Source organism: Oreochromis niloticus, linkage group LG20, assembly GCF_001858045.2.
Source record: "Oreochromis niloticus isolate F11D_XX linkage group LG20, O_niloticus_UMD_NMBU, whole genome shotgun sequence".
Lineage (NCBI taxonomy): Eukaryota > Metazoa > Chordata > Actinopteri > Cichliformes > Cichlidae > Oreochromis > Oreochromis niloticus.
In genome coordinates this window covers 31721281-31747716 of record NC_031984.2, presented here as the reverse complement: position 1 = coordinate 31747716, position 26436 = coordinate 31721281, and the positions used below count along the sequence as shown (strand labels likewise).

The 26436-nt window shown below is 41.9% G+C and overlaps 2 protein-coding genes across 3 annotated transcripts; both read right to left on the bottom strand.

Moving 5' to 3' along the window:
* Nucleotides 1–8231: 8231 nt before the first annotated feature.
* adnpb (activity-dependent neuroprotector homeobox b) lies at nucleotides 8232–17657 on the bottom strand. 2 transcript variants are annotated; one of them, XM_025901695.1, is made up of 4 exons: nucleotides 17637–17657; nucleotides 13757–13873; nucleotides 12402–12494; nucleotides 8232–12213 (listed from the first exon to the last, which is right to left on the bottom strand). In XM_025901695.1, the coding sequence occupies exons 2-4, from the start codon at nucleotides 13862–13864 to the stop codon at nucleotides 9238–9240; spliced, it is 3177 nt and encodes a 1058-aa protein (XP_025757480.1). In that variant the 5' UTR covers nucleotides 13865–13873; nucleotides 17637–17657; the 3' UTR covers nucleotides 8232–9237. The 2 variants fall into 2 exon arrangements, with proteins under 2 accessions (XP_025757480.1, XP_005477998.1); XM_005477941.4 differs by lacking the exon at nucleotides 17637–17657 and adding an exon at nucleotides 16966–17472.
* Nucleotides 17658–19265: 1608 nt separating this feature from the next.
* Nucleotides 19266–25187, bottom strand: dpm1 (dolichyl-phosphate mannosyltransferase subunit 1, catalytic). The gene is made up of 9 exons (XM_003456960.5): nucleotides 25002–25187; nucleotides 24702–24801; nucleotides 24483–24516; nucleotides 24312–24388; nucleotides 23775–23800; nucleotides 23062–23157; nucleotides 22862–22930; nucleotides 22624–22738; nucleotides 19266–20008 (listed from the first exon to the last, which is right to left on the bottom strand). The coding sequence occupies exons 1-9, from the start codon at nucleotides 25130–25132 to the stop codon at nucleotides 19904–19906; spliced, it is 753 nt and encodes a 250-aa protein (XP_003457008.1). The 5' UTR covers nucleotides 25133–25187; the 3' UTR covers nucleotides 19266–19903.
* Nucleotides 25188–26436: the final 1249 nt, after the last annotated feature.

The window sequence follows — 26436 nt, the reverse complement described above, 5'->3', positions numbered from 1 at the left end:
GCTCTGACCTGCTAAAAAGGTCAAACTAAAAAGAGATCAGTTAAATTACTGCTAAACAAAGAGAAAAGCAATTCAGAATTTCCTGTTAACTGTAAATAATAATAATAGTAATAATAATAATAATAAATAAACGTGTATTGCAGCCACTGTTTATTTCTGCAAACTGGACAGGTATGGTGCAGAGGCAGTCAGCAAACAAACTGTCCATACTGGACAATCCTGTCCACCCTCTGCACCAATTACTGGACAGTTAGTGCTGCACTTTCTCTAACTGACTGACTGCCACAAGGACAGATACAGGAAAACTTACATACCTTGTGCAATAGCTCTCTACTTTGCAACCCATAACAGAGAATCTGTTATTTCATCTCTTAACCCCTTTGACACCTAGAGTATCATATTTGACATATACAGTTATTTGTGAGGTTTTGACACCTCAGTAGAGTCAATACTGCTATTTCTGGCTTTCCAAACAAGTGGAGAAATGAGAGGTGGCTCAGAACTTTTGCACAATACTCGGCTTATTTTATTTTATTTTATTTTATTTTATTTTATTTGTTTTGGTTTAGATTAGTTTTTACCTTATTGAGCTATTTATTTGGTTAACATTTAATTAAAATTAATAGTTAAAAATGTAAATAAAACAGAACACACTGATTTACAGTAATAATTTCACATTTAATTCACAATAGAACGGAAAACACATCACATGTTTGAGCTAACAAGATGTGCCATTATTAGCTTATCATTAACATTATCATTAACATCAATGAAAAGAACATCTCAAAGTAAAGCTGGGCACAGGTTCATCAAACAAACAAAGAAAAACTGTACAAACTGTGAAACAGTTTCAGAATAATGCTCCTCAATGTAAAGTTGTGAAGACTTTTAATATGTTATCATCTACAGTACATAATATCATCAACAAAAAAAAGATCTGATTCTTCAAAGGCACCACAAGATCGCTCTTAAGGATGCAAACAACGGATTACAGCCTGCTGCTAGGAACAAGCTCTTCACCTGCTGTGGCAGTATGTTAACTGTGGTATATCTCTGCGGTCAAGCCCATACCCTTGGCAAACTTTCCATTTAATTTAAACTTCAATTTTAAATTGCCTTTCTTAATGTAATTTAATGATTAACCTTTTTTCTTTAGTTTTTAGTTCCACGGGTTCATAAATACAAAGACAAAATACCAAGCGATTGGCCTACTACTGAGTATTAGTAGAAAAAAGATGTTAAAAAACATTCATACAGCTAATAGTAACATTGACAGGCTTCTTCTTTTTCTTCTTCGATCAGATGATCCCTTTAGGGTTTGCCACAGCAGATTATTTGTCTCCATCTCACCCTAACCCCTAGCGTCATCCTCTGTCACACTAACTCTCTCCATATCCTCCTTTACTGCATCCATCAATGTTCTCTGAGCTCTTCCTCTGTTCCTCATGCCTGGCAGCTCCATGTTCTGCTTTTATTGTTTCATATATCCACTGTCCATCCTCTGCTCACGCTCCTATCTTAACTTTTTCTCCAAACCTGAGCTGACCTACTGATTTCTAATGCTGTCCCTTTTTTGTACTCTGCTGCTGCTTGCTATAAGGACTGGAATCTGTGACCTCTGACCTTTTTACTGCTGGTTACCAAACAAAGAAATCAGTGTCATCTTTACAATTAAAAAAAGGAGCCATTTTCTTGCACATTTGCTAAGAAAATTCAGTCCCTAGACACTCGGCAGTAGTCTGTTGCCCTATTTATCACCCCTCTCCTTTTGGACCTCCCTCTCCCCTGCCAGCTGTGTACAGATCTTTGTGTCAGACCTCCCAGAAGACCATCTCCCTCCCGTGCACCTACATGTGCCATGCGATGCAGCCGACATCCTTTTTACACCTCCGAGCAGCGCCAGCAGCTGCCTCATTGTCGCTGACGGCTCCACTTAAGTCTTACTGTGCAGGAGGCCCACAGACGAGCAATGGCATTCTCAATCTCTTCAGTGCACACGCCACCGCAGAGCAGGAGGCCCTCAGCCTGCTGGGTTTCTCTGAGTCTCTCTCCCTCTCTCAGGGGAGATGATGATGTCATCTGCTGAGTTTCTGCAGCCGCATTCATGCAACATCCTGCAAAGTTTCATTTATGTTTTGACAGGCAAATTGGAGGCTGTTTGCAACACACTGCAATAATCTGCCAAATTATCCAGGAAAATTCCTCCTTCCTTAATATAGGAACAGTTTGGATTCATTTACTCTTAGTGATTGCTTCGTGTCAATGAGTCATGTAAAATCCTGATATGACCACTGTGGACTGTTGTTAACTATTATTATTGGGCAGAGGTGAAATCATGAAGAAAAAACAATAGCTGTTTTGCACATTTTTCTTCACTCTCTTTATACAAACGACTGTGATGTCATAGAGCATCAACTTCAGTTTGTTACAGCGATTAAAGGTATGAGGAAAAAAGATTTCTGTTCTCTAATTTTTATGTGATATAGATTTTTCACCTCTTCAGCCTTCTATAAATCCTTAAAGTAATACATAACTAATGATTAAATATCCTTGGACCTTCAGTGGTGCAAGCTTTGTAAAGTACTATTCATAAGATTAAAAGAGAATCCAAATGATGACAGACAAACTCCATGGGAACAAAAACGATGGTGAACTTTTATTATTAAAAGGTTTGTTTGAAGCAGGGGTGTCAAACATGATGCCCACGGGCCAGAATCAGCCTGGGAAGGACCCCATTATGTCCCACTTGACAGATTTGGAATATGTGAAAGACTGCATAGATTTCAGACTTTTAGCTGTAGTTCCATAAGTTTTACAGCTTTTCTACCGGTAAGGACCTCCCCACAGCCATTCATACGACACAGTGATGGACTATTTAAATTTCAGTTTTTTGTCCACAGTAGAAAAACAAAGAGACTGTGAATTAACAAAAAAGTTCACTTTTGTTATTCCAGGAGTTTGAGCAATGAGAAACATAATTTTAAATGTTTATTTGTGCTGAAATATTTCTTTCATTTACTACAGCAACATTTCTTTACTGTTGTACTGAGAAGTACTGTTGGATTTTTACTTTATTAATTGGTGTTAAATGCATAGTTAAAAGTAACTAACAGAAAGGGAAGTGTCTCTGGTTCAGTCCATTTAAGATCAAAGTGGGCTTTACGTGAAATGATTTTGACATATCTGATTTAACAGGACAAGGGGAAAAGTACCATAGCTGTGACAGGGATGAAACACACTGGCAAACAGAAAAACACCGCAAAAGTATGCAAAACACAACGGAAGTGATTTTAACATGATGGAAAAGGATTTCAGAAGAAGAAGTGTTGGGAGGGAGAAGACGACGCAAAATAATCTGTTTTAATTGCATCATTGATATTTTACTGTAGATGCACGCTATTAGCTGTTTACCACAGCTGTCTCCCCAAAATCACTTCCACTGTGTTTTGCGTCCCTTTTTTCAGTGTTTTTCTGTTTGCTGGGTTTTTTTTTTAAGTTAGAGTACCTTTGACCTTTCAGGGCCACCGTAGAAAATGGTAAATGGCCTGTATTTGTATAGAGCTTTACTTAGTCCCTAGGACCCCAAAGCGCTTGACACTACATTTAGTCATCCACCCATTCACACACACATTCACACACTGGAAAAGAGAAAAGAAAAGAGACAATCCAACAGAAAGAGTGGAAGACAAGATGAGATATAAGCTGACTCGCTGTTCTTTTGCCATCTGTATCCGTGTCACTCCGGATCTCAGTCTCAGCATAGATGACCTCTCTCCCTCATTAACAGCGAGCTTTCGTCTGATTTGTTTTCTCATTGCTTACTCAATAACTTCACTGTATTCTTTCCCTGAATCTCTCACAGTGCATGTGTGTGTGCGTGTGTGTGTGTAGCACGATTGTTCTGACTGCAGGAGGCGCTAGTAGTGGGCCAAGTCTGCAAGCATCTCTCTGTGTCTCTCACACCCCACAGTCCTCCCCCCAGCCCCCACCTACATCCCTGCCTCCATCACCCAGCACTGCAGAAGAGGCCTCTTGTCTCCCCCGCAGTCTGCAAGGCCTTTCTTGAGCCTGCCCCCCCTCCCATCCACACACCTCCACCACCTCCTCTCTCTCTCTTTCTCTTTCTGTATCTGCTGGTGTTATTGTCCCAGTTTGTGTAGCACCCTGCTCCAGATGACCTCTAGCGACATACAATATTCAGAGGATGAACGAGATGAAACCTTGTACCCATGACATCACGAGCATCACTTCCACTGACATATTCACATATTTTGCTATTATTCAGCAGCCCACCTCTTTTTCTTTTTCTATTTTTTTTTTTTTCATTGTAGGGAATCTCATGCTGACTCCTGCAGGTTTCCCACAGGGTGCGCCATTAACAACTTCATCGCAGTTATTGTTACAGTCCAGCCTGCCCACATGTTCCTTCTCCTCTGCTCCTCACCTCACCACCTCTAACCTGTCCCACCTTTCCCTCCTCCTCTCTCCCGTCTCTCATGCTCTCACCGCTCAGGTGGATGTGGGCAGCAGGTCAGGTAGGAGCAAAATGTTCCACTGACCTGTGGCCAGTTCAACCAATTAGCCTCCCTCCTGTTAAGTAGATGGGCTCTTTTTGTCTCAGAAGCCAGTACCTCTTTGTGTCTGACAGCTGGAGGAGAGAGACAGGGCCTCCCTCTCTTTCTCTTCCAGCTGTAGGGGGCGCCAATCACTACACCACCACCAGCATAACCTTGCCTTGCTACCCCCCCACCCCGTAGTACTTCCTCCCCTGTTTCTACCTCCCACTTCTCCACCACCCTTGCCCTTCTTCTCCTCCCTCTGTGACTCCCTTTTTCTTCTTCCCTTCCCCTCCCCCAGCTTCTTCACCCACCCCTTCCATTCCCTTCCCCTCCCCTTCCCCCCTCTGAAAGGCTGTTAAACGCTCCTTCTGCACACAGCACTGCAGATGAGGCCTCCGCCTCCCCACAGTCTGCCAGGCCTCTCTCTCTACTCTCTCCTTCAGACCCCCCCAACCCACCACCACCTCTCCTTCCCTCCCTCTCCCTCACTCCTTACAACAGCATAGCAACACTGACTAGCCAGCCAAGGAGAGTCTTGTCTCTCTCTCCCTCTTGCACTGGGGTAATTTCCCTCCATTTTAGATTCCTCATCCCAGGGCAGCAAAGGACAGGATTTTAATGAAATACTTGGGATGGAGAATATATGCATCTGATCTCCCTCAGTTTGCCTGCACTGGTAGAGAACTGTGACCCACTACATTTAACTCAGTCCCATCTGATTGATCCCTACTTTGGCAGAGGAAGAGGAATCCAGTGTGCAGAGGGTTAATAATGCAATGTTCCCAGTGCTTTTCCACAACACGTTAATGGTAACATGCAGACTGGATCTACTTGGTACGGCCTGAGCACACACGTATATTGTAGCTCTCTGTCAAACACCTCACATGGAGCGCTGTGTTTCATCTTTTTCTTCCAGTCGTGAACATTCAAAACCCTTAAGTTGTGTAAGCACAAGGCGTCACCCCGGGTCACCCTACCATCAAAACACAGTTAAATCCTTTGATATGACACCACTAACTGCTCCAGTTTTGTTTTTATAATCAACAACATACTGATGACATCATTGTTTGACTGCACCGACGACGCCAGAGAAAAAGCTCTGGTTCAGTCAGGCGAAATTGGTGATTTTTTTTCTTGTATTATTATTTTATGGTTACCAAGCAATGCTGGATGTTCCTGGAACTATTTCTGGCAACACACCAGAAAAAAAGCCAGTCTTAACTTCAAGGTGCTCATCCTTTATGCTAAGCAGATAAATATGTTTCTTACACAAGATTTAATTTTAGGATGACATTCCCCCACTGTTTTCTCAAATTACAGCAGAATGCAAACCTCATTAAGATAATGGGTATACCAAGATATTTCAGATCTGACTGAAGAAATATTTACTGGATAAATGTAACTCTTTTTGAAATAAGATCCAGTTTATGTGGACGGAAGTCTCACTGTCATCACTGGAGCTTGCACACTTAATTTTTTTTTAGAAAAACTTAATGTAGAGGATGTCAGCACATGACAGTAACCCACAAATTTAGAAATGGATAAAAACATGGCAGTCATATTTCGTGCTAGTGCAATAAAGATTTTTTTTCTTTCGCTGCTGGCCTGAATATATTGTCTGCTGTTACCTTACTTTATCAGGAAACTCACAACCATAGATGATATGTACGTGTGCTTCTACAAAATCATCCAGAAACTGGTTTATTTATTGAGCATGTTCTCACCAAAGCTGTGAACATGCTCTGGCCCACTGAGGCATAGACACAGAGCCTCTGGGGGGGGGTCCAATAGGTATGCTTTGTCTGCAAGCATGTTTAACCCTTGTATGGTGTTCGGGTCTGTGAGACCCATGCCATTTAGAGGGCGTTGCCCCTTTAGGCAGTATATACCATCAAAACCTGCAAAATATGGTATAAAGATATTTACGCTTGATTATAACTTTTATAACATTTTATTTAAAAAAAAACGAGAAGCACATTAATTCATAAATGTGATCGAACAAAGGTAAAGGGAAAAAATTAACCATGTTTGCTGTTCACATGGCTCATAATTGGGATGAAGTAAACATCTGTTGAGTAATTTAACATAAAATTGTTTGATAGTGTTAATTGGAAAGCCAAAACTCTAGCGGGTCCACCAGGCCCATGAACACTGGCTGAGTAACAAAAATACGAACACCACACAAGGGTTAAGTAGGTGGTCATGACCCGGAGTTTCCTCGAAGAACACTGAATTATAACAACATAATCAAATCAACTGAAAATTTGATTAAGTTAGAGTGACCCAAAGTGAATGTGCTATAGAGCAATGTACATAAATGTTGGTGCGTTATAAATGTACCACAAGTTTACATTTCTTAATAAGATCTAAATCCTGGTCTAGTGTGGTCAATATATTTCAGTAGTGGGTAATATGTGGCTTGTGGCCTGTAGAAGTGAATGGAGCGATACTTATGCCAGCTTACAGTTTTACTGCAGGAACTGGCAGTGATTTTTTTTTTCAGACTGTATTTATGGACAGGCTGAAGTGGTAAAAGAAAACAGAATGAGCAACTTTCTATATCTCCAATGATCTGGTGGCCATTCAGATTGATTTCAGCTGAACCTGCTGGGTTCTGCTCCCAGCTGGAAAACCACAGCAGCTTTTCTAAACAGCCATCAATGCACCATTAACAGTATTTTATCCATCATTAACCATCCGACCTTTACCTAGTATTGAGAAGGGTCCACTTACAGCACCTTTTTAAATCAAAGATTTGACCGCTACATGAGTTAAATACCAACTACTTGTCAAAGGAAGTTCAGACACTTGTGTAAAATAAGATGTCTCCAGTTCTTCCCCCTAACTCACGAAACATTGCAGAGTACAGCACAAGGGAAGAAGCACCTGTGTCAGTTTTAAGAAATCAGACAGGAAGTGAAGCGTCATACTTTCATTCATGGAGTAGTTTCCGTTTCAAACAAGCCTTATTTATGTTATAGCAGGCACTGATACAAGCTCTTAGGATCTCCTCCCTTTAAGCCCCCTATAAAACAAAAGCTTTGAAGAGCAGGTAGATTCCCTCTGACATCATAAAACGCCAAGAGCAGAAAAAACTACTGAAACACTGGGATCACTTGTGCCTCACTGACTCCATTATTTCAAAATTTAACGATGTTAAATATGAGGCTCCACCACTGTAACAGTATATTTTAGAGCCTGACTGATACATCGGCCGTGCTGATATTAGCCATGTGCCAGTGTGTCATTACTGGAATTTTTAAATTGACCAATAAATAACAATTAAAAAATAAAGATGGGAGAAACACCCTTCACCCATGTTTTTAGTGACTGCATAATTTGTCCAGCAGAGGACATTCTGCAAATTCTCCATTGGTAACACATATTTGGAACACAGATATCAATCCTTCTTGCCACAAGATTATTTTGTACCTTGGTAAGGACTCCTAAATAACATATAAAAGCAATGCACTAAGACTTGTTACATTATTTGTGTTAAAGAAAAATGATACATCCACTGGTAACAAATACTGGTATCGGTCTTAAAAATGCTACATCTGTCAGATTATATGGCAGAAAATAACAAAGCTTAATAAATCCCTTTTAAAAAGAAATGCATTCAAAGCTTCAAAGTCTCGAGTACGTGAAAAAAGAAACCAGTGTCACTTTGACTGTCTGAGAAGCACAATTACAGCACTTTATTGTTCATAAATGCTAAAGTGGAAAATGAAAACAAATACACACAATTCAAAGAACACATATAAAACACAATATCTTTTTTGAAAGAAAAAAAAAAATGCTTTCACTATTGTGTATGTCAGTTGCTGATTACTGTCCAGTCTTGAAGGGGGAACAAAACATTGAGTGAAAATTGTGAAAATAGAAGGCAAGTACAGTACAGTCAGGGATAAGGAGCAAAAGGCTGCAAAAAGTGGCTGAAATGCGGCTTTCCACTATCATTCCACCAAAGAATTCATTAAAAGAATTAAAATAATATCTAAAATCCAAACAAAAAACTGTTCGTTTATTTATAGATATATTATTTTGCAAAGAAACTAGTTTTGGTTAAAAAATAAACATACCAGAAAATACCAGCCACCAAAGCGACACCTATTGTATGTTAAGCATACCAATGTAGAACATATGAGGCTACCTTACACACAGGTAATAGCAAATATTTAAGAGTACATGTACAGCATCATGTGTCCAAACATGTCTAAAAGACTGTACAAATTTACACTACCTATCTGAGGAGAACTACATGAAAAATGATGGATTAATTGGTCAGCTTAAAAGCCTGACCTCAAAACATCTCAGTATTTTAAGCCAAGCTCAATGGCTACATGACCGTTAGGACTCCACCCCAATGTACTAAAGTATATAGAAGGCAAAAAACTTTGTTTGGTGTAACGTCAGTATCTTTACACCTTCCCTCCCCCGCTCTGGGGGAAAAAACCAAAACAAACAAACAAACAAACAACATTTAAACTTTGTTCACAAATCTTTACATGAGTCCTAGCTGCTGCCCTTAGAAGTCATTGGATGGCTTGTTTTCGAGTTCCCTCGTTGCTCCCTCCTTCACAGATGAATAGTGTTGCTGTGCAGTGTCCTTCAGTTCAGGCGAGGCGATCAAATCTTAAGTGCCTCTCTTGAGTGCTAGTCTTTTGATTTTTATCAGTCACACCTGCTGCTTGCCCAGCTGGGCTGCGTCTCTCCTGCTTCTTGCTGATGATGGGACAAACTTGGGAATGATGATGGGTAGAGTGTCTCTTGCTTTAGCACTCTGTCTTCCTGAGCCCTCTGTGGGTCCAAAACCATTCTCGACGTGCGCCCCTTCATCTTCATCGTCGTCATCATCTTCGTCATCGTCATCATCGTCGTCATCGTCTGACAGATCATCTAGATCTGAAACAATCTTGGCCCTTGTCCTTGGCTCCATTCTTTCCTTAGCTCCAGTAAGCTGCTGGTTACCATGGAGATGTACCTCTCCCTCTGCTTCCTTGTTATCCTCCTGCTGCTCTTCCTCATCACTGTCAGAGTCGATAGCTATAGGTTCGGAGAGGTCTAGAGGCATTTTCTGTGGTAAGGTGCTGTTGATTGTCTTGGTTTGGTCTTTGCTGGCACTGTTGGGATTGGGGGCAGATGGCTTTGCTTTAGTATCTTGCACATTCGTAGCTGGCTTTCTTTTTGGTAGTGGAGCTATGCCACCATTAGCAGCTATAAGCTCCCTGTGTCTCTGCAGAGCCTGCTCCGATAGCCCCATATGCATCCTAGATGTCCGCCGTTTGCCACGTCTGCCCTCGTACACGCCATCCTGACCTAACGCCAGCTCGTGGCTAACTTTGCTGAGCTCATGCATACTGAACCCAAGCAACACGCTGGCGCCCTGGGTTTCACATTCCTGTACACACTTCCTCCTTGTGTTGACAAAGTGGCTGGCGATGTCAGACTTCCACAGCCACAGGCTGGCTGCCAGCTTCTCCACCTCCCTTTGTGTAGGATATGGTGCTCGACTGAAATACTGCGTTAGAAATGCCTTCTTGGATTCGTATGACAGGTTTTCGTGTCCTTTGGGGTCAAGTGCCAGGACTACAGGTTCATCTGGGTTTTCTACAAATCCAGACGGACCATTAATATCCCTGGGGTGGGCCCTTTCCCCGGGCGGTCCTGGCCTCCTTCGTTTTGGTGCACTAGCCTCAGAGCTATCGAAGCTGGCCCGTTTGAGGGCACTGCTCTGAGCCGGACTGACCCGAGAAGAATGGGCTGCCCGGCTATCTTGCCCATTCTGGGATTTCCCTACACCTCGACAGTGCACCAAATGTAGTGTGATGGTGGAGGCAGTCATGTTACTTGTATAAACTCCCAAGCAGTGAATACACTTGTAAGTTAGTTTCTTTTCTACTGGGTGAACTGTCTGTATGACCTGATGCCTCTCTCTCAGGTGGTGGGCCAGTGAGTCTGAGATTGGGCCCTTAAGGATAGAGAAGCAAAGAGGACACAAAGTCTTGCCCACATCCCTCTTGTATGGTACAGATGCCTGTGGGGCAATCTTTGCTGTTACACTGTCAGCAGCTCCTGAAGGTGTTTTGGGTGGGTGCTGAGGCATTAACCTCTTACCTGATATTAGCGAGGCAGACAAGGCTGATGATACAGAGGAGCTATTTTGAGCATGAAATGCCACGGACTCCTCAGGGGCATCTCTCATGTTGTATGTAGTAACAATCAACTGAACGTTTTTGGGATTACCCTGCTGCAAAGTGAGGTCAAAAGTCAGAGGAGAGTCTGTGCGTGGGCCAACTCTCTCATCTGGGTGTGACAGCCGCATGTGGGCCACCATCTTCTCAACGTCATTGAAGGTTGCACGGCAGTGTGGACAAGACAGACCGTGGATCAACATGTGGTTTAACAATGTGTCACTGGGGAGATAGCGGTTACAGTAGAGACACTTGCTGGTGAAGTTGTGAATTTTCATGATGTAGTTGGCCACAGCAGGCACCTTCTCTGCTTTGTGCTCCTTCTCAAAATGAGAACTGTACACATTCTCTGGGAAGAGCTCATTGCAGATGGTGCAGATTTTCCACTTCTGGGTGTAGGATGTGCCAAGGACAGATGAGCCACCTTTCTTAGCCGTAACAGAGGCTACAGTAGTAGCTGCTGCTTGAACACGTGAACCGAGAGGGTTTGATTTGAGTGAGGAAGAAGCACCGAGCATGACTGGGCTCCGTAGGCTGCCGCCAGAAATAAGCTGCTTTGCTGCGTGTGACTGCTGTGGCACAGAAACCTGGGCGTTACCGGGCAAAGTAACTCGAACTTGCTGGCTGCCAATAGAGAACGGCTGCGTGGTCCCAGCCTTTAATCCTATAGCATCGTGTTTCAATCCCGACAGAAGACTCTGAGAGTTGAAGCCAGTCTTTGATGCCATGACAAGTCGACCCAGCTGCTGTGAGCCAGGAGACCTGGTAGAAGCCATTACTGCACCTTTAGGGCCCATCCCAATGATGGTTTTGTCTCCTAGGGTTTTTGGGGGCATCATGATGATGGGTTTGGGACGGGGGACTATCACGCTGGTGTGTCCAATCATTGCAGTGACCTGGTAACCAATCCTCTCGTGGTCCTCAATGACATGTTGGACTAGTGCCTCATAGGTCCGTGGAACAAACAGACACTTCTTGCAGTGAATCTGGTTGCTGCTCACGTTGTTCGTGTTAGTACCGTCGGTGCCACCGTTGTGAGCATTAGCCTTGTCTCCTGGTTTCACAATGTAGGGCTGGGCCACCTGCTGAAAGTGTTCCCGATAGATGTGCTTTCGCACTACATTGTACAAAGGGTCCCTGTAGGTGCACTTTTTGCAGTAGTACACCGCCTGTTCCACACTGTCCCCGCTTCTCTTCAGCAGCCCATCCTTCATCATGATCCCACCAGCTCCCGCCATACCACCAGGGCCTTGCCGCACAGTGTTATTGGGCATGTGGAAAAGTTTAATGTGTGTTTCCAGAGTCTTTTTGTTGCCATTGTAAGTGCAGTATGGGCAGTTGAGCAGAATGTTGTTTTCAAAGTCCTCGCTGTGTACATTGCGGAAATGGCTTTTGTATGCAGAGAAGTACTTGGATGAGAAGAGGCAGCCAGAACAGCAGAAAGGTTTTGAGCGGTAGTCCTGGAGAGAGAGAGAGAGAGAGAGAGAGAGGGTAGGAGACAAAAAAACAAACAAAAAAAAGAAGTTGTTTTTGTGATTTAAAAAAAAAAAAAAAATCATAATTATATAACACGTGTTTAAAATGAAAAAGAAATCACAGTAATATATTACAATATGTGCAAAAGAAGTTGCGATTATATGTCACACACCTGGGCTTTGGTATGCGATGGTTCCCACATACAGACATCCTCCCAGCTAGTGTGCTTTATATACACCTCAGGAGGAGTGAAGTCTTTATAGTCCTAGCAAACAAAGAATGTAACATAAATAAGTGAATATATTCAATCACTCAGCAGAACAATACTTGAAACTGTCACAAGACAAAGAATGAAACGGATACATATATATGGAGAAATTATTTCTGCCTTCTTGCATGTCAATCAGACACTGACTAGATGAAGAATTTGAGTTTTCCATTTTTCAATTAACTCATACCTGTGACTGTACCCTTCTACAGTTATCTGAAAAACACTTACTTTAAGGTCTCTCATCATCATCTACCAATCACATATTTGGACCCAATATTGGTCCAGTTCAGAGTGAAGAAAGCTTGCTCAGCATTGCATCAGTAGCTAGAGGGGGAACTAACAAACAAAGTAAACCAAAAATCAAGGGTCAACAGTTTGCAGGTTTTTCATGCTTCCTACACCTAAACCTGCAAACTGTGTTTTAAAAAGTCAGTTGGTGATGCTTTTGATATCGTTTGCACACACTTATTTATCGTTTTCTTTATGACTTTTTCAGTTCTTTACATATTTGTAGAAGAATTTTGGCCCACCCTTCTTTACACTGTTGCTTCAATTCACTGAAGTTAGTGTTATGCATTTATGCACAGCTCTCTTAAAAGTCATACTCTGTTCAAAAGTCATGCTCGGTTGTTTGTTAATTGCCCCTCGGGGATAAATAAAGTCCTCTGATACTGCAGCATTTCAACTGGGTTAAGCTCGAGACTTTGACTGGTTAGGAATCATGACACAGTTTTGGCCAAGCTTTAACTGTTGGACAGAAGGCCTCAGATTTGACTCTAGAATACGTTGGTGTATATTGAGGAGTTGAAGGCTGACTAAGGGACTGAAAGATGCCCACTTCCTATTGTTGCAAAAAAGCCAAAATCATCAACCCTCCACCACCATGCTAGACAGCTGTTGTGAGGCATTTGTTTTAGAGAGAAGAAGCTTTCTCATGGCAAGTCTTAAAAAAAAGATATCAAAACAAAAACAAACTTTCTCAACCTTTTCCTAGTTGTAGTGTTATGAACTTTAACATGCTGACTGAGGCATGTGGAGTTGTTTTAAGATGTTTTTCTGACCACTGGACTGTTTTTTTTTAATGAAGAGGATCATCTTTCCTCTAAATGAAATGACATGTCAAAAAAATGAGCATACTAATCTTACCGTCATAATATTTCAAATACTATTTTAAGAATCCAGTTAATACTTGAAGAAATTATCTACATAGATGCTGCATGTGTAACTGTAAAAAACACCAAAGCCTGCACACTCACCTCTAGGTGATCTCTACAGAACTCCAGGCCAATGTCTCCGAGGACCTTTTTGACATTTTTCCTTGCTTTCCGCAGACTGCCCAGGTTATTGACGGGGAGCTGGAACATTCTGCCTGCCTGAACAGAAAACACAAACACATCCATGCTATCAACAGGTGCAGGGCAGATTTTGGACAGGTGTCTGGTAACTGAAGCCAAAGGTCAAGGAATAAACAGTTAGCTGAAATCCACAGTTTACATGATGTAACCTGCCTTTCATAAATCCTAAACAAGATTGTGGATTCAAAAGTTCTTTTCAGACATGAAGAACACAGCTTTCAACTTTTAAAGTAATGTCTTTTTTGTATTTTGACTTTATTATCATTTTACTGAGACATGGAAACAAGTTGTGACTGCAAAGTTTTGTGCAGATGTTCATATGATTTATTGTGACTGTATGGACTCATCTGCAAGACACTACAATTCAATGACCCAACTAAACCTGCGTCCTTTTCCTGTGGAATTTCTGCATGTTCGTCACTCAGTTAAGACTAACCCCTGTCTTAATTACAAAGGCAGCTTCCACAAAGGACACTCAACTTGACAGGGCAGAAAACACATGAGGTGTTAGCAACACTCTGAGCAATAGCTCTGCTTTATTAAAGTGCCCCAGTAGGCCAGGGCAAGCAATACAAGAGCCACACAACTGGAGCAGGTAAATGGAATTCGGCTGTAATGATTTTTTTTTCATAACTCACACACTTGGGCTTTCTCTACGTTGACACATGCCACCAAGTTCTGTCAGAAATAGCTAGCAGCAAAGCTTTTATTCTCTCACAGAGGTTAATAGGGTGATGCAAACATGTTTCCAGAAAACCTTTTGAGACCTCAGAATAACAAAACTTAAATGTTACCCTGCAGAGCTTATGACATCGAGTTGTGGTATTTTTCATAACAGGGTTTCTGCTTTATCTCATTCATTTGCACAAGAATGCACATGGATGCCAGGATACAGCTTCCACCAGGCAAGCCAGAGCTTAACGAATTAGAAGTGTCATTGCTAACGCAAAGACAGAAACACACAGATCCTCCCAGCCGTTATCATCAATATCACTTATCAATAAAGTGAGTCAGACAGAGGACACAAGTGTTGTTAATGTATTTACCAAACAGTCTGGTGCATCTATTCAAATCAAAGCTCCAAACTACTGAGGTCAAAGGTCACCGATGTACAATGGCATGAAGGCAGCTCAGCAACAATAAACAGTACATTCCCAAACAATTCCTGTGAACACCTCAGCTTATTTCCCCTTCTAGAAAACGCAAGTTGAGTGGGGCTGTGGATTCTACCATCTGTTGGTCCAGTGAGGAGACCTTTCTGTCAGTCCGCCCAGCCGCCCCACTGTTCTACTTGCCTCACATTGGTCTTACAGCGGGAACTGAGCAAAAGGGAGTGCAAGCGTCACACACCCCTGCCCACTTCCCCTCTGTGTCTCTATCCTTCTTCCGCCCATTACTTGTAGATGGCGCTAGAGAGGACATTATGTAAGCCTCCCTATATTCTGCCTGCCCCCTTTTTTCTCCTCCCTGCCTCGCAATACCATCACAGAATGGCGCCTCCTATTGAGTCAGCAGCAGCCTCTACAATATGTCTGCAGTGGGAGAAGGGGAGTGGGGGGGGGGGGGGGGGGTAGGAAGGGAGGAAGGGGAGGGACAGAAGGAGCGAGAGAGAGAAATCAGGGAAGGGGAGGGCGAGTGTGAGAGGATGAGGTGGTGGTGGGTGAGGGAGCAGGGAGAAGGAGGAGGGAGAGTGAGAGGGAGGGTGGGGGAGTGAGTGAGGGTAGAAGGAGTGTGAGGAGAGAGATGAGAGGAAAGCAGAGAGGACAGAGTGAGCGACGGAAATGGAGGGGGGGAAGGGATGGGGAGGCAGGGAGGTTGGACAGACAGGCTCAGAGGGGAGGGTGAGGAAAGGCGGGGAAGAGGCTGAAGGGGGAGAGAGAAAATGGAAGAGGGTGAGAGAGTGGGCAATGGATAGGAGTGAAGGGGGGTAAGAAAAGGAGCAAGAGGAAAAAAGAAACAGGAGAGGCTGAGTAGGAGGGAAGGGAGGGAGAGAAGGAAGAGGAAAGGAAGGAAAGGCAGTAGGAGGCAGCTCTCTGCTCTTCTCAGATCAGGGAGAAGAAAAAGCCCCCCCCCTCCCCAATCATGGTGGTGTAAAAAAAGAAAACATGAGGCCTTTAAGCCTTCAAACCTTCAACCACAGAATTCCTCACTCAGTCCATCACCAGGACACAAAAACCTGTCTCCCAGCTGCTGTTTACACTTCTACATTCAATGTAGGGATGAAGGCAGAAGCTTCTGGTGACATCCATGTCCACTCTGACACCAGAAAAAGTTTGAGATGCTTTCAAGCTTTCAATGCACAGTTGTATCACTGAACTTGATGCTTGCCTGCAGCACTTGCTATTACAGATGTATATGAGGCTGATATTTCCTGATCATAACCTGACTCTTGTCCCAGTCAAGTGACAGCCATCCTCTCAGCGTTACTAGTGCATCACAACCCTCTTCTCACCTGGCTGACCTCTGATCTTCAAATGCAGAAGATCAGAGCTCTGAGGCTTCAAATACAAACCTGCATGATCTCAGGTACGGCTGTAGACATGTAAAATGCACAACCTATACCGGGTCGAAGACAACACTGTGTCCAGTAATACAGCTACACTTTCGACACCAGGAGCCTTCTTCGCATGAAAGACCAGCAAGCCCGGCGGCATGAGCGACGGAGACAAATAAATCGTGCCCTGGGTCCACGCTGGTGTCAGTCATAAACATCTGGCAAAATCCAAATCGATAGATTTGGCAGGGAGATGCTGTCACTGACAAAGAATGGGGACACACCGCGCTAAGTTAGCATGCTAGGCTAGCCAAACTCGCACTAACAACACTGGCTGAAATAATAATAATAATAGTTCCGCCTTTTGTGCCCTTATTTAAACACAAACAACACCTGTCTGCATTTAGTTTTTGTTGGCTGCTATAAACAAACCTACCTACTGGACAAGTAATTCAACTTGAGCTTGCGCCCCTTACAGGGAGTAACAGAACATCGACAGCCAAGTTACCTTAGCTGTAGTTCATCGCCACCCACCGCATCAGCACAGGTAGCTACGGCTAACAGCAAACTCTCTCTGCCTCAGGGTAACGCCGAACATTAAGAGAGACAAGTTTACCTGCGTTCACATCCAGCGCTCCCGTCTCAGTGAAATGTGTCACCTCAGGATGGCTGAGACACTTTGACTTGCTCGGATATCTCCGCCAATATCCTTTAAGGTGACAGCTTGCTTCGGCAGAAGAACTAGTCGCCCGAACGCGAGTCTATCCTCCAAACCCGACTGTCCCTCGCCGAGAAGGGCTATCCTCTTCCCTCCGGTCGGCCAACGGGAGCGAAAAGCCTTGCAGCTTCATTAGACAATTAAAAGCTCCATTCCCTGGAGTGGTGAGGGTGGGCACATGTCTTGTTTTTGAGGAACAACTACCGGCGCAGCTCCTCGTTCAAATAAATCGCATTTAACTCTACCTACGAGTGCCTGTTAGCCGATAACGCTTTGCCCATTCTCTTCTCTGACAGACAATACACATCCAGCCTAGAAACTGCCCTATCCAAAATGGCGCAAATAAAAGGGGCGGAAGTGACATCGACTTGATTAGCATAAATTGTGAGAACCTCGCGAGGCCGGCTCATTAGAAACTCTTGATTGGTCTGTCAATCAATTTAACCAATTAAGCAAATGTCTGTTCAAAGGAAAACCCGTGTCGTCTATCAGACCCTGCGGCAGGATTTTGGTGTCGGTGTCTGACTCTGTGGGGTAAACAACCCAACACAGTATTTGCGGAAACTCACCGATAGCGGGCGTCCTACCGGAGTAGGTTTCCACCGGAGTAGTGCGCACGCGCGTTCTGGCTACATCTGGCGTCCCCCACCCCCACCCCATCCCCTCCCTTGTGGAGGGACGGATGAACACAGTGCCTCAGCACTCAGCTGGAGTGCCATGAACGATTGAGGCAACGTTAGGTGGCGCTGTACTATAGCTGCCCGAGCCTACCGAAGTGGCCGGGACTACTTTCCTGTACAGTGCCAGGAGAAGGGCTGCCCCAAAGAATAGTTCTGTTATCAGCACTCAGTCCAGAGTGTCACTGCATTCACATGGTTAAAGTGAGAGAAAAGTTCTCCATCAGGTCGGGTGGATTTTTGCCCATCCTTCCTTTTCACCCCATCATCGCTGTCACTCACACTCCTGCCACTCTATTGTATTCAGGTTTGCTGTGAAGGGCTATGCAATACAGCAGCTGTTTGCCAGCCTTGCATGTGATATTTAATGTCAAGTGTTGATGTTCAGTCTCCTGACTGGCTGAGGCTGTGAAATGGGTTGTTCATTATGGGCTAGTTTTCAAGGGGCAGAGGCAATATTTTAAGGTGGTTTTCCAGTTAAAGCACATTTATACCATGTAGCATATCAGAGCTGTAGAGGCTTGACCATTAAAGCCTCAGGAGTAGTATGTAACAGCGTAGTGGGGAGAACTATGATATATTGAATGCCCCAAACTCCTGTTTGAAGGCCAGTAATGAACCTTACCATATTACCTTATTACTTACCATATTTCTGGGTAAGCCTCTGGTGAGCCACAACATCTGGCTTCTGTTTTCAGTTTAAATAAGTCGTATTAGAGCTGGGGTTCAGACGTCAGTGAGGTCCAGAATTACTTCTCTTAATATATCGGATTCAAGATAAAGCCCCATGTGCGATCGTCAGTATTGAACCACTCACAGAGTTGTGATCAGTGTACACAGTTATCGATTTTATGCGTGTGAAACCCAAGCAAAGTTTTTAACTAATAAAAAAAGCCTACACTTTAGAAGAGACTTGGTAAAGGTTTTTTCCCCTCTTTAACAGGAACAATTGTATACGGAAATATGGATGATGAGTGTTATGCTTGTAAAACAAAGAAATCAATCCAAAATAATAAAACACAGAATTATTCCTTTACTTGAAATTTAAATAACATAAGGGGAAAAGTTACTCAGTGGCCAAACACCATCTTTGATTAACTCCTCACAAGTTATACATCAGCCTAACCCTCTGAACAGAACACGGTCAGTTACTGTAGGGTGGTCCAGAGTCCAGAACTTAAAGTTTGGATGCAATTACTCCACCTCCCGTTAACTCCGTTGTTCAGGAATTGGTCGCAATTCAGCGGGGGCCCTGCAGAGGGCACTGGCGACATACTCCATAATGAAACAACACTTATGTCCTTGACTTTTTCTTACACTGAAGCTGATTTTGTCCTTATGGTAGCATTCTGCTAATACACGCAGACTTGTCAGCAGACTCCCGTGATAACAGTGGATTCCAAAAGGTTAATGGTGTTGTGATCAAATGCATTTTACAGGAATCTGAAAACCAGTAAAGAATCTATAAATGGAACTTTATCTATTGACTTTTTTTTTTTTTCTTTCAAATATGCAATGAAGAAACGGGAAGAAAAATATTTATTTGTTGAGAATGACAGAGTTAAACTTCCATAAGGGCTGTATGGAGTCACTACTACAACAATCATCAGGAAAAAGCCAATTTACTGAAAGACCTTGGAGGTCAACGTTCTGAGTCCAAAATATCAATAACTAATCATGTTTAATTCAGGCTTTAAACTCCTTAAAGAAAATCAGTAAGAGAAGCTGCCTGCATCCCCAAGGGAAAAAAAATCTCAAGGCCAGTGATAAAAAACAGTTTAATCCTATACAATCAATCATAGGTGGAGCACTTCAGTGTGCACTTTAAGTCATGTGACAGCTTGTTAATGCAGAGTTCAGTCAGCTGTCTGGGCCGGGAATGACGAGACGCTTTGCCAGAAACTGATTAAAGAGGATGATGGGAATGTAAAGCACTATGTTTCTTTTGTATTCTTGAAGGTCTACTGACAGGGACTTCTTTTATATTTACACCTAACAGGGAGAGATGTCTCCCTTGGTATTTGCTGTCGTGCTGCTGTCTGACCACAGGCAAGTGGAGTTTTTTTCCCCTCCTCATTACAATTCTGATAGAACCGTATTAAACACAGTAAGAGGAAGACTATAGGCCTGTGGGTTTTACAAACTGAGTAAATCACTGATCATGTTGTGGCAAAAAGCATGAGCAGTCCCTTGGCGTACGATACAATCTCATTCCCTCCCAGTTTGGACTCTCCATAAACCCGGTCCACAAAGGAAATGGGTACCTGTTGGAAGAACCACAGATTTGTTTTACATGCAGAAATCCATGATTTACTAGTTATGAGAAGAGTTAACATGATTTTAATGTCATAAATAAAAATCAAAGGTAACAGTAAAAGGGTCATTTACTGGATTTTTTTAAAAATAAAACCAGAAAACATTATGCTGCAGGTTCTGTTCAAACACCACAAGAAAATGACCCTCCTGTGCGCCATTTCCTGCCAGGTCTATCCAGGCAGCTGAATCAGAGTATTTGCAGTAGTGTGAACATGTCTGAAGAAGACTCTTCTCTTTTGTTTGCCATTTACAATTAAGGATCTAGTAGCCTAAAGTCCATGGAAAGAGCTCAGACAGCCTCAAATACACCAATTAGCAGTCTACTTTTTAAATGTGGCACTTCAGATTTAAGTATACACTGAATACTTCCTTTAGTTTAAAAGTAGACTTTATTCATATCTAGAAAACTGTCTGTAGGTGGGTTTGACCAGACCCGTTTTACATGTTTAATATAACAAAATAATAACTTCACAAATGTGAAACTGTGTCAAATTGGTAAATATGGATGGCTGAAACTGAACTAAAAGTATTTAAAAAAAAAAAAAGATCTTAACTGAAATAACAATGAAGCTTTCAGAAAAGAAATTACATGAACACTGAGATAATATTTAACTTAACCTAAACTACAGGAAGTGGCTCCATGGTGTAGACATCATGGGTTTGATACCAGAAGGAGGCACAAAGTCAACCTCAAGGAGTGTACAAGTTACTGCACTCCTGAGGGGTGTAATACGAGGCATAAATCAAGTGCTTAGCGAGCTATCTGGAGCTTAAAGCCTGAGGTTTCTGTGTGGCGGAAGTGGATCTCTTTTTACCTGGCTAAATCACCATGGTAACTTATGCTAAACACACAACCTGCTTGGGAGCGGGTTGCGTTCAGGGTTTCGGTTTAAAACTGCCGGAAGTTTTCACAGATTCTATTATTTACGGCATGTTTTAAGTGCAATATAGATCCTGTGCTTGGGTGGCTTCACAGTGTAGCGGTTAACACATTTGTTCAACAGGTGAAAGGTTGAACAAAAGACTCAAATCCCTCTCTCGTTGTGTTAGGAAATAAAACTGCCGAATCACAACGTGCGGCGCTACAAGCTGCAGTGGCTCTTTGTGACAATGGAGGTAGTTATTATGGATATAGAACACATTTCATGTGTGCATGTCATGGGAATGAATTAATGCATGTATTAATCTGGAGTTAAATGTTTTTATATTTGATTCTGATCTACTGCTAACTATTTTACACTAGAATTGCAGCTACAAGAAAACAGAAGTAAACAGCAGCACCGAAGGCTCACTCATCATTAAAATAATTCCCTTAAATTAAAATGTTTATTTTACTGCTCTGTGCACTAAATCCCAAGATTAATGACTTCTACAGCATTAATTATCTGCAACAGTGCTGCAGTTCACTGTTTTATGTTCTTTATAGATTTTAAATTACCAATTTATCATCATCGTCTAATAATGTCTCTCACTGGAGTAGATGTTATTCAAAGGGATCTTTGTAAGCAGAAGAGTCACATGATGTGTCAAACACCTCGTTTTATGTGAGCGTGCTGAAAGCAGTTTTAGATTTTTTTTTCCCCACACTAGTTAACACAATGAAAACTGGCTGTGTTGAACTTGTTTCATAGTACGCCCCTCTGCTGTAGAACTCTGTGCATGCACTTCTATCCACTGTGGAAATCCCTTGGGAAATAATAAATAGCCAAAAGTAATTAACAACAAAAGCACATATAAAATAAAATAAAATAAATAAAGAGGCTTTCTATCACACTTAAAGCATACAAGTAACACAAATAAGTGAGAACACGGTGCTTCCAGCATGTTCAGCAGGAGTACCACAGTCATCTAGCCAGAGAAAAAGAGAGACTGTCATCTGGCTAACCCGCAAATGTCGCTGTATACCTTCTAGCAAGTGTTTGGCTTTTAAGCTACACCTGCTCTAATAGGATATTTAATGCAGATTTTTTGGGGGGGAAATTGCTCCTTTATCCTATATTAAAGTCGCAAACATTCTATGAAATCTATTTCTGTGTGTATATGACCCATATACGCATATTGGTTTTGAAGCTATGTGGTCTGGACACAAACAAAGCTGTGAAATTGCTCTAAAAACTGGTTTTAAATGTGTTAAAGCTTTTTCTGGGAGTTCTTCACTCCTAAAAGTGCTGTAATGAAGCAGAATGCAGTTTGAAAGCTCCTAATAGCAAGCCAAAAACTGTAAAGCATTAAAAAAAAATTAGATACTTATTACCCCTTTTTTAAAAACAAGTCAGCAGCTTCCTGCTCACACAAATCAGACTGATTAAATATGAGAATCAAATGGTTTTCTTGGCCTGCTTTTTCATTTTTCAATTAGCATAAAATCAAGAGGAAAAAAAGCACTCAAAAGAGATGAATGACAAAAATAACACATTTTCTTTTTTCCTCGATTTTAATCCTCAACTAAAAAAATGAAGAGAACGAATGACACACGAATGATTTTTCTCACACTGAACTACCTGAAAATTAAACACATTTAAAAAAAAAAAAAATTATTAAAGCGAGAGAGAGAGAACCTCACCTCTCCGATTGTGTAGTTGAGTTGTCTGGCTCGGACGATCATTTCCATCTGAAAGACGTAGCCTTTGGACACACACTGCTCAACAAGACTCTCCAGCACCTTTTTCTTGTATAGTCTGAAGTCAGTCAGTGGAGGAAAAAAAATAAAATAAACACAGCAGTAGTGAAAGAAAATACAGCTCTAATTGTAACAGTCAGTAGCACTTAATTCACAACATCACAACAGTAACACCATTTACCTGAAGCTGCCTGTGAGATCTGAAGCACCAGGTCTCAACAACACCTGAGCCAAAAAGTTGGCCCCCCGACTGTGAACAAGAGGAGGAAGGGGAGGAGAGAAAAAAAAAAGAAGAAAAAAAATGAAGAAATATAAAACTTCAGCCTCTTGCCTATTAGGTGAGTGGAAACTGATTACAAAGAAGTGTTAACCAGTAGTGACCTGATGAGTTTCCTGCGAAGGTCCCAGCCGTAAACCCCTCCGTTCCCTCGGTATCGAGTACCAGAAACCAAGTCGTAATCGCCTTCCTTCTGCTTCCTGACATAACAAAAAACAAAAGGTATTTGAAATAAAAGGAAAGACACAACTGTCATCCAAGGCAGAGATGCTGAATAAATATTAATCTCCTGGAGCTGATTTAGTATTTGTTAGCTGAAATTTTTGGCTGATACTGAGCTATGACAGACAAACAGTGCTGTGCAGGGTATTTTTTTTCTCTACATGCATCAGGTCATCAAACACATTTTTGTATTTACTCAATTTATGTCTACAGTTACCACAGACTCCCATGTTACTTCAGCTTTGTGATGAAATTCAAAATGCTGCAGCACACAGCTCACTACTACGTCACACCTACATGGATGTCAGTTATTCAGCTGAACCTCTCCATCATGCTTATTGGTGCCTATTGAAGTTGTGCATGCACAATAAAAAAAAAAATCCATGTTTCCTCAAATTTCATCACAGTGTTGTCAGTTCTGTTGCCACAGATTTTCAGTCCACCATACCTCAGCCTTTTTTCCCCTCTTTGCCAATTGCAGATTCTTTCTTTACTCCCTATAAATCACCACTGGCATTGGTCCCTAAAATCCAGCCAAGTAAGTCTGGCTTTACAGAAATAAAAATATAGGAAATGTGAATTCAGAGACACTTACTGAATAAATTCTGGGATAAACTTGGGCTGAAATGGAAAAGAAAAACATTAAGATTATTGCTGACAAGAAATAACAGACAGAGAATCTGTTATACTTAACATTTTAGGCACATTAGAAATGGCAGAATGTATACCAGTAACCTGGTTGTAGCTAAGAACAATTGACGATTTAGGCTTTAGGGCAGCGGTCTCTAACTTAAATGAGCTGTGGGCCACTGCTGGTACTGTCATCTCATTGGAGGGCCACTTTAGTGTTCAAGTAGTATAATAACAAACAAACAAACAAAGTAGGGGTGATGTGGGCCGCAAGTGGCTCCCGGGCCGCGAGTTTGAGACCCCTGCTTTAGGGAATATTAACGAATTGTCAGCTGATCTAAAAGAAGGAACTGTTGATATATGATTAACCACTTAATCAGAAAGATAACCTGAAGAGTGGATACTGAGACTGTAAGTTACACATGTAAAATTTTACCACTTACTGTTGTCAAGCCATTAAAAGACGAACACAGACAGAATGACTGAAACATGCTCCACTCACATGATGGGAAAGATCTGCATCCATTATGATGATGAAGTTCCCAGAAGCATGCTTCATGCCGTGGATATAGGCAGTGCCTTTGAAAGAAAACAGCAGGACAAACACTCTGATGAGCAGATGACAAAATTTACTAGAGCTTACACACTCATTCTGGCACAGTTTAATACTTACCTAAGCCTAATTTTTTCGCTCTTGGTCGTAGCAGCTGAAACACACACAAAATAGTTTAAGTAAATCCTTTGGCATGGACAGTAAATACTATGGCAAATACTTCCCAAGCAAAACAACGTTATGACACATTAAATGCGCTCTTATTTCATAAATACTTTCGTGATGTACTGTTGGTACTTCTTAAAGTAACATATCTATCTTTACTGCTTTAAAACTTACGATCTTGTCCTCCCCATAGACTTTCTGAAGCTGCTCTGCCACCTCCAGTGTTCCATCTGGGCTTCCGTCATCAATAACAATTATCTCGTAGTTAAAACCACTGTAAATAAGGCAAATGAAATATAAGAATACGGCAGCAATAAGTAAGCTTAATATTACCCTTACAGCTCTTATATTCTTGAAATCCTACACTGACCCCTTGAAGTCGAGCTACTGACACTTGTTTAGTGACAGCTCATCATTGACTTCCACCGTTAGCTAGCACGAGCGGAGAGCCTTTGCTAACTCCCAGTAACTCACCTTTCCCCGAAATACTTGACAAGCAGCCACACTATTAAAGGCAGATTTTCTCTTTCGTTGTAGGTGGGTAATAGTACTGAGTATTTGTCCCCGCTGTCTCGGTTTGGCCGCGACGTTTTCCTGCTTGCCATGGCGACGTTGAGCTTCTGCTCCTTCTTCCTTATATTATTTATAGGTGGTTAGCAAACAGCAAAATGGTGCATTACCGCCACCAACTGGTGTGGAGTGTGGACCTAAATGTCAAAAAACGCGACGTTAATCTACTGCAGGTTTTTTTTAAGATCTTTATTTAAAGATTAGTACAATACAAAGTAAAATTAAACAGTATTACATTAAAGGTTTTGTACGTCCAGAAATTGTGTACCAGAAACAAACAAACAAACAAGCATTAGCCAGAACATACAATACACATACGCCAGGGGGAGAAGTTTATCTAATTAAGCCAGAGAATAAAGTGATTGAAGGATCTTCATTTTTTTCACATACAACCATAGTTTTTTTTTATAGCTTTAGTGAACAGGGTCAGTACATTTCTGCAGGTACACTGCTTAAAAAGCAGCACGCGACATCCTGCTTCGTCTTCTTCTATCTATTTATGGCAGATGGCAAACAACTTCAGGTGCATTACCGCCACCAACTGGTGTGGAGTGTGGACCTAAATGTCAAAAAACGCGACGTTAATCTACTGCAGGTTTTTTTTAAGATCTTTATTTAAAGATTAGTACAATACAAAGTAAAATTAAACAGTATTACATTAAAGGTTTTGTACGTCCAGAAATTGTGTACCAGAAACAAACAAACAAACAAGCATTAGCCAGAACATACAATACACATACGCCAGGGGGAGAAGTTTATCTAATTAAGCCAGAGAATAAAGTGATTGAAGGATCTTCATTTTTTTCACATACAACCATAGTTTTTTTTTATAGCTTTAGTGAACAGGGTCAGTACATTTCTGCAGGTACACTGCTTAAAAAGCAGCACGCGACATCCTGCTTCGTCTTCTTCTATCTATTTATGGCAGATGGCAAACAACTTCAGGTGCTTTACTGCCACCATCTGGACTGGAGTGTGGATCGGAACCGCATTTGCAGCTTTAAGTGTTTACATTTGTCAGCCAAGGTTTTCTACAAGATTTTTTTAACATGTCTTTGGATTTTTTTTTTCTTTTTTTTTTTACCCATTCATCCAGAAGAGCATTTGATATGTAAGACACCAATGTTGGACGTTTGCAATCTCCATTCTGGTTCATCACAATGGTGCTTGATGGAGTTAAGATCAGGGCTCAAAGCAAGCCACTCTGCTTCTATGGCAAACACATTCAATCATGTCTTTATGGACCATGTTTGTACATTAGGCCACAGTCATGTTGGAAGAGAAAAAGACCCTCCCAGAACTGTTCTCACAATGTTTTAAGCAGACTGGTCCAAAATGT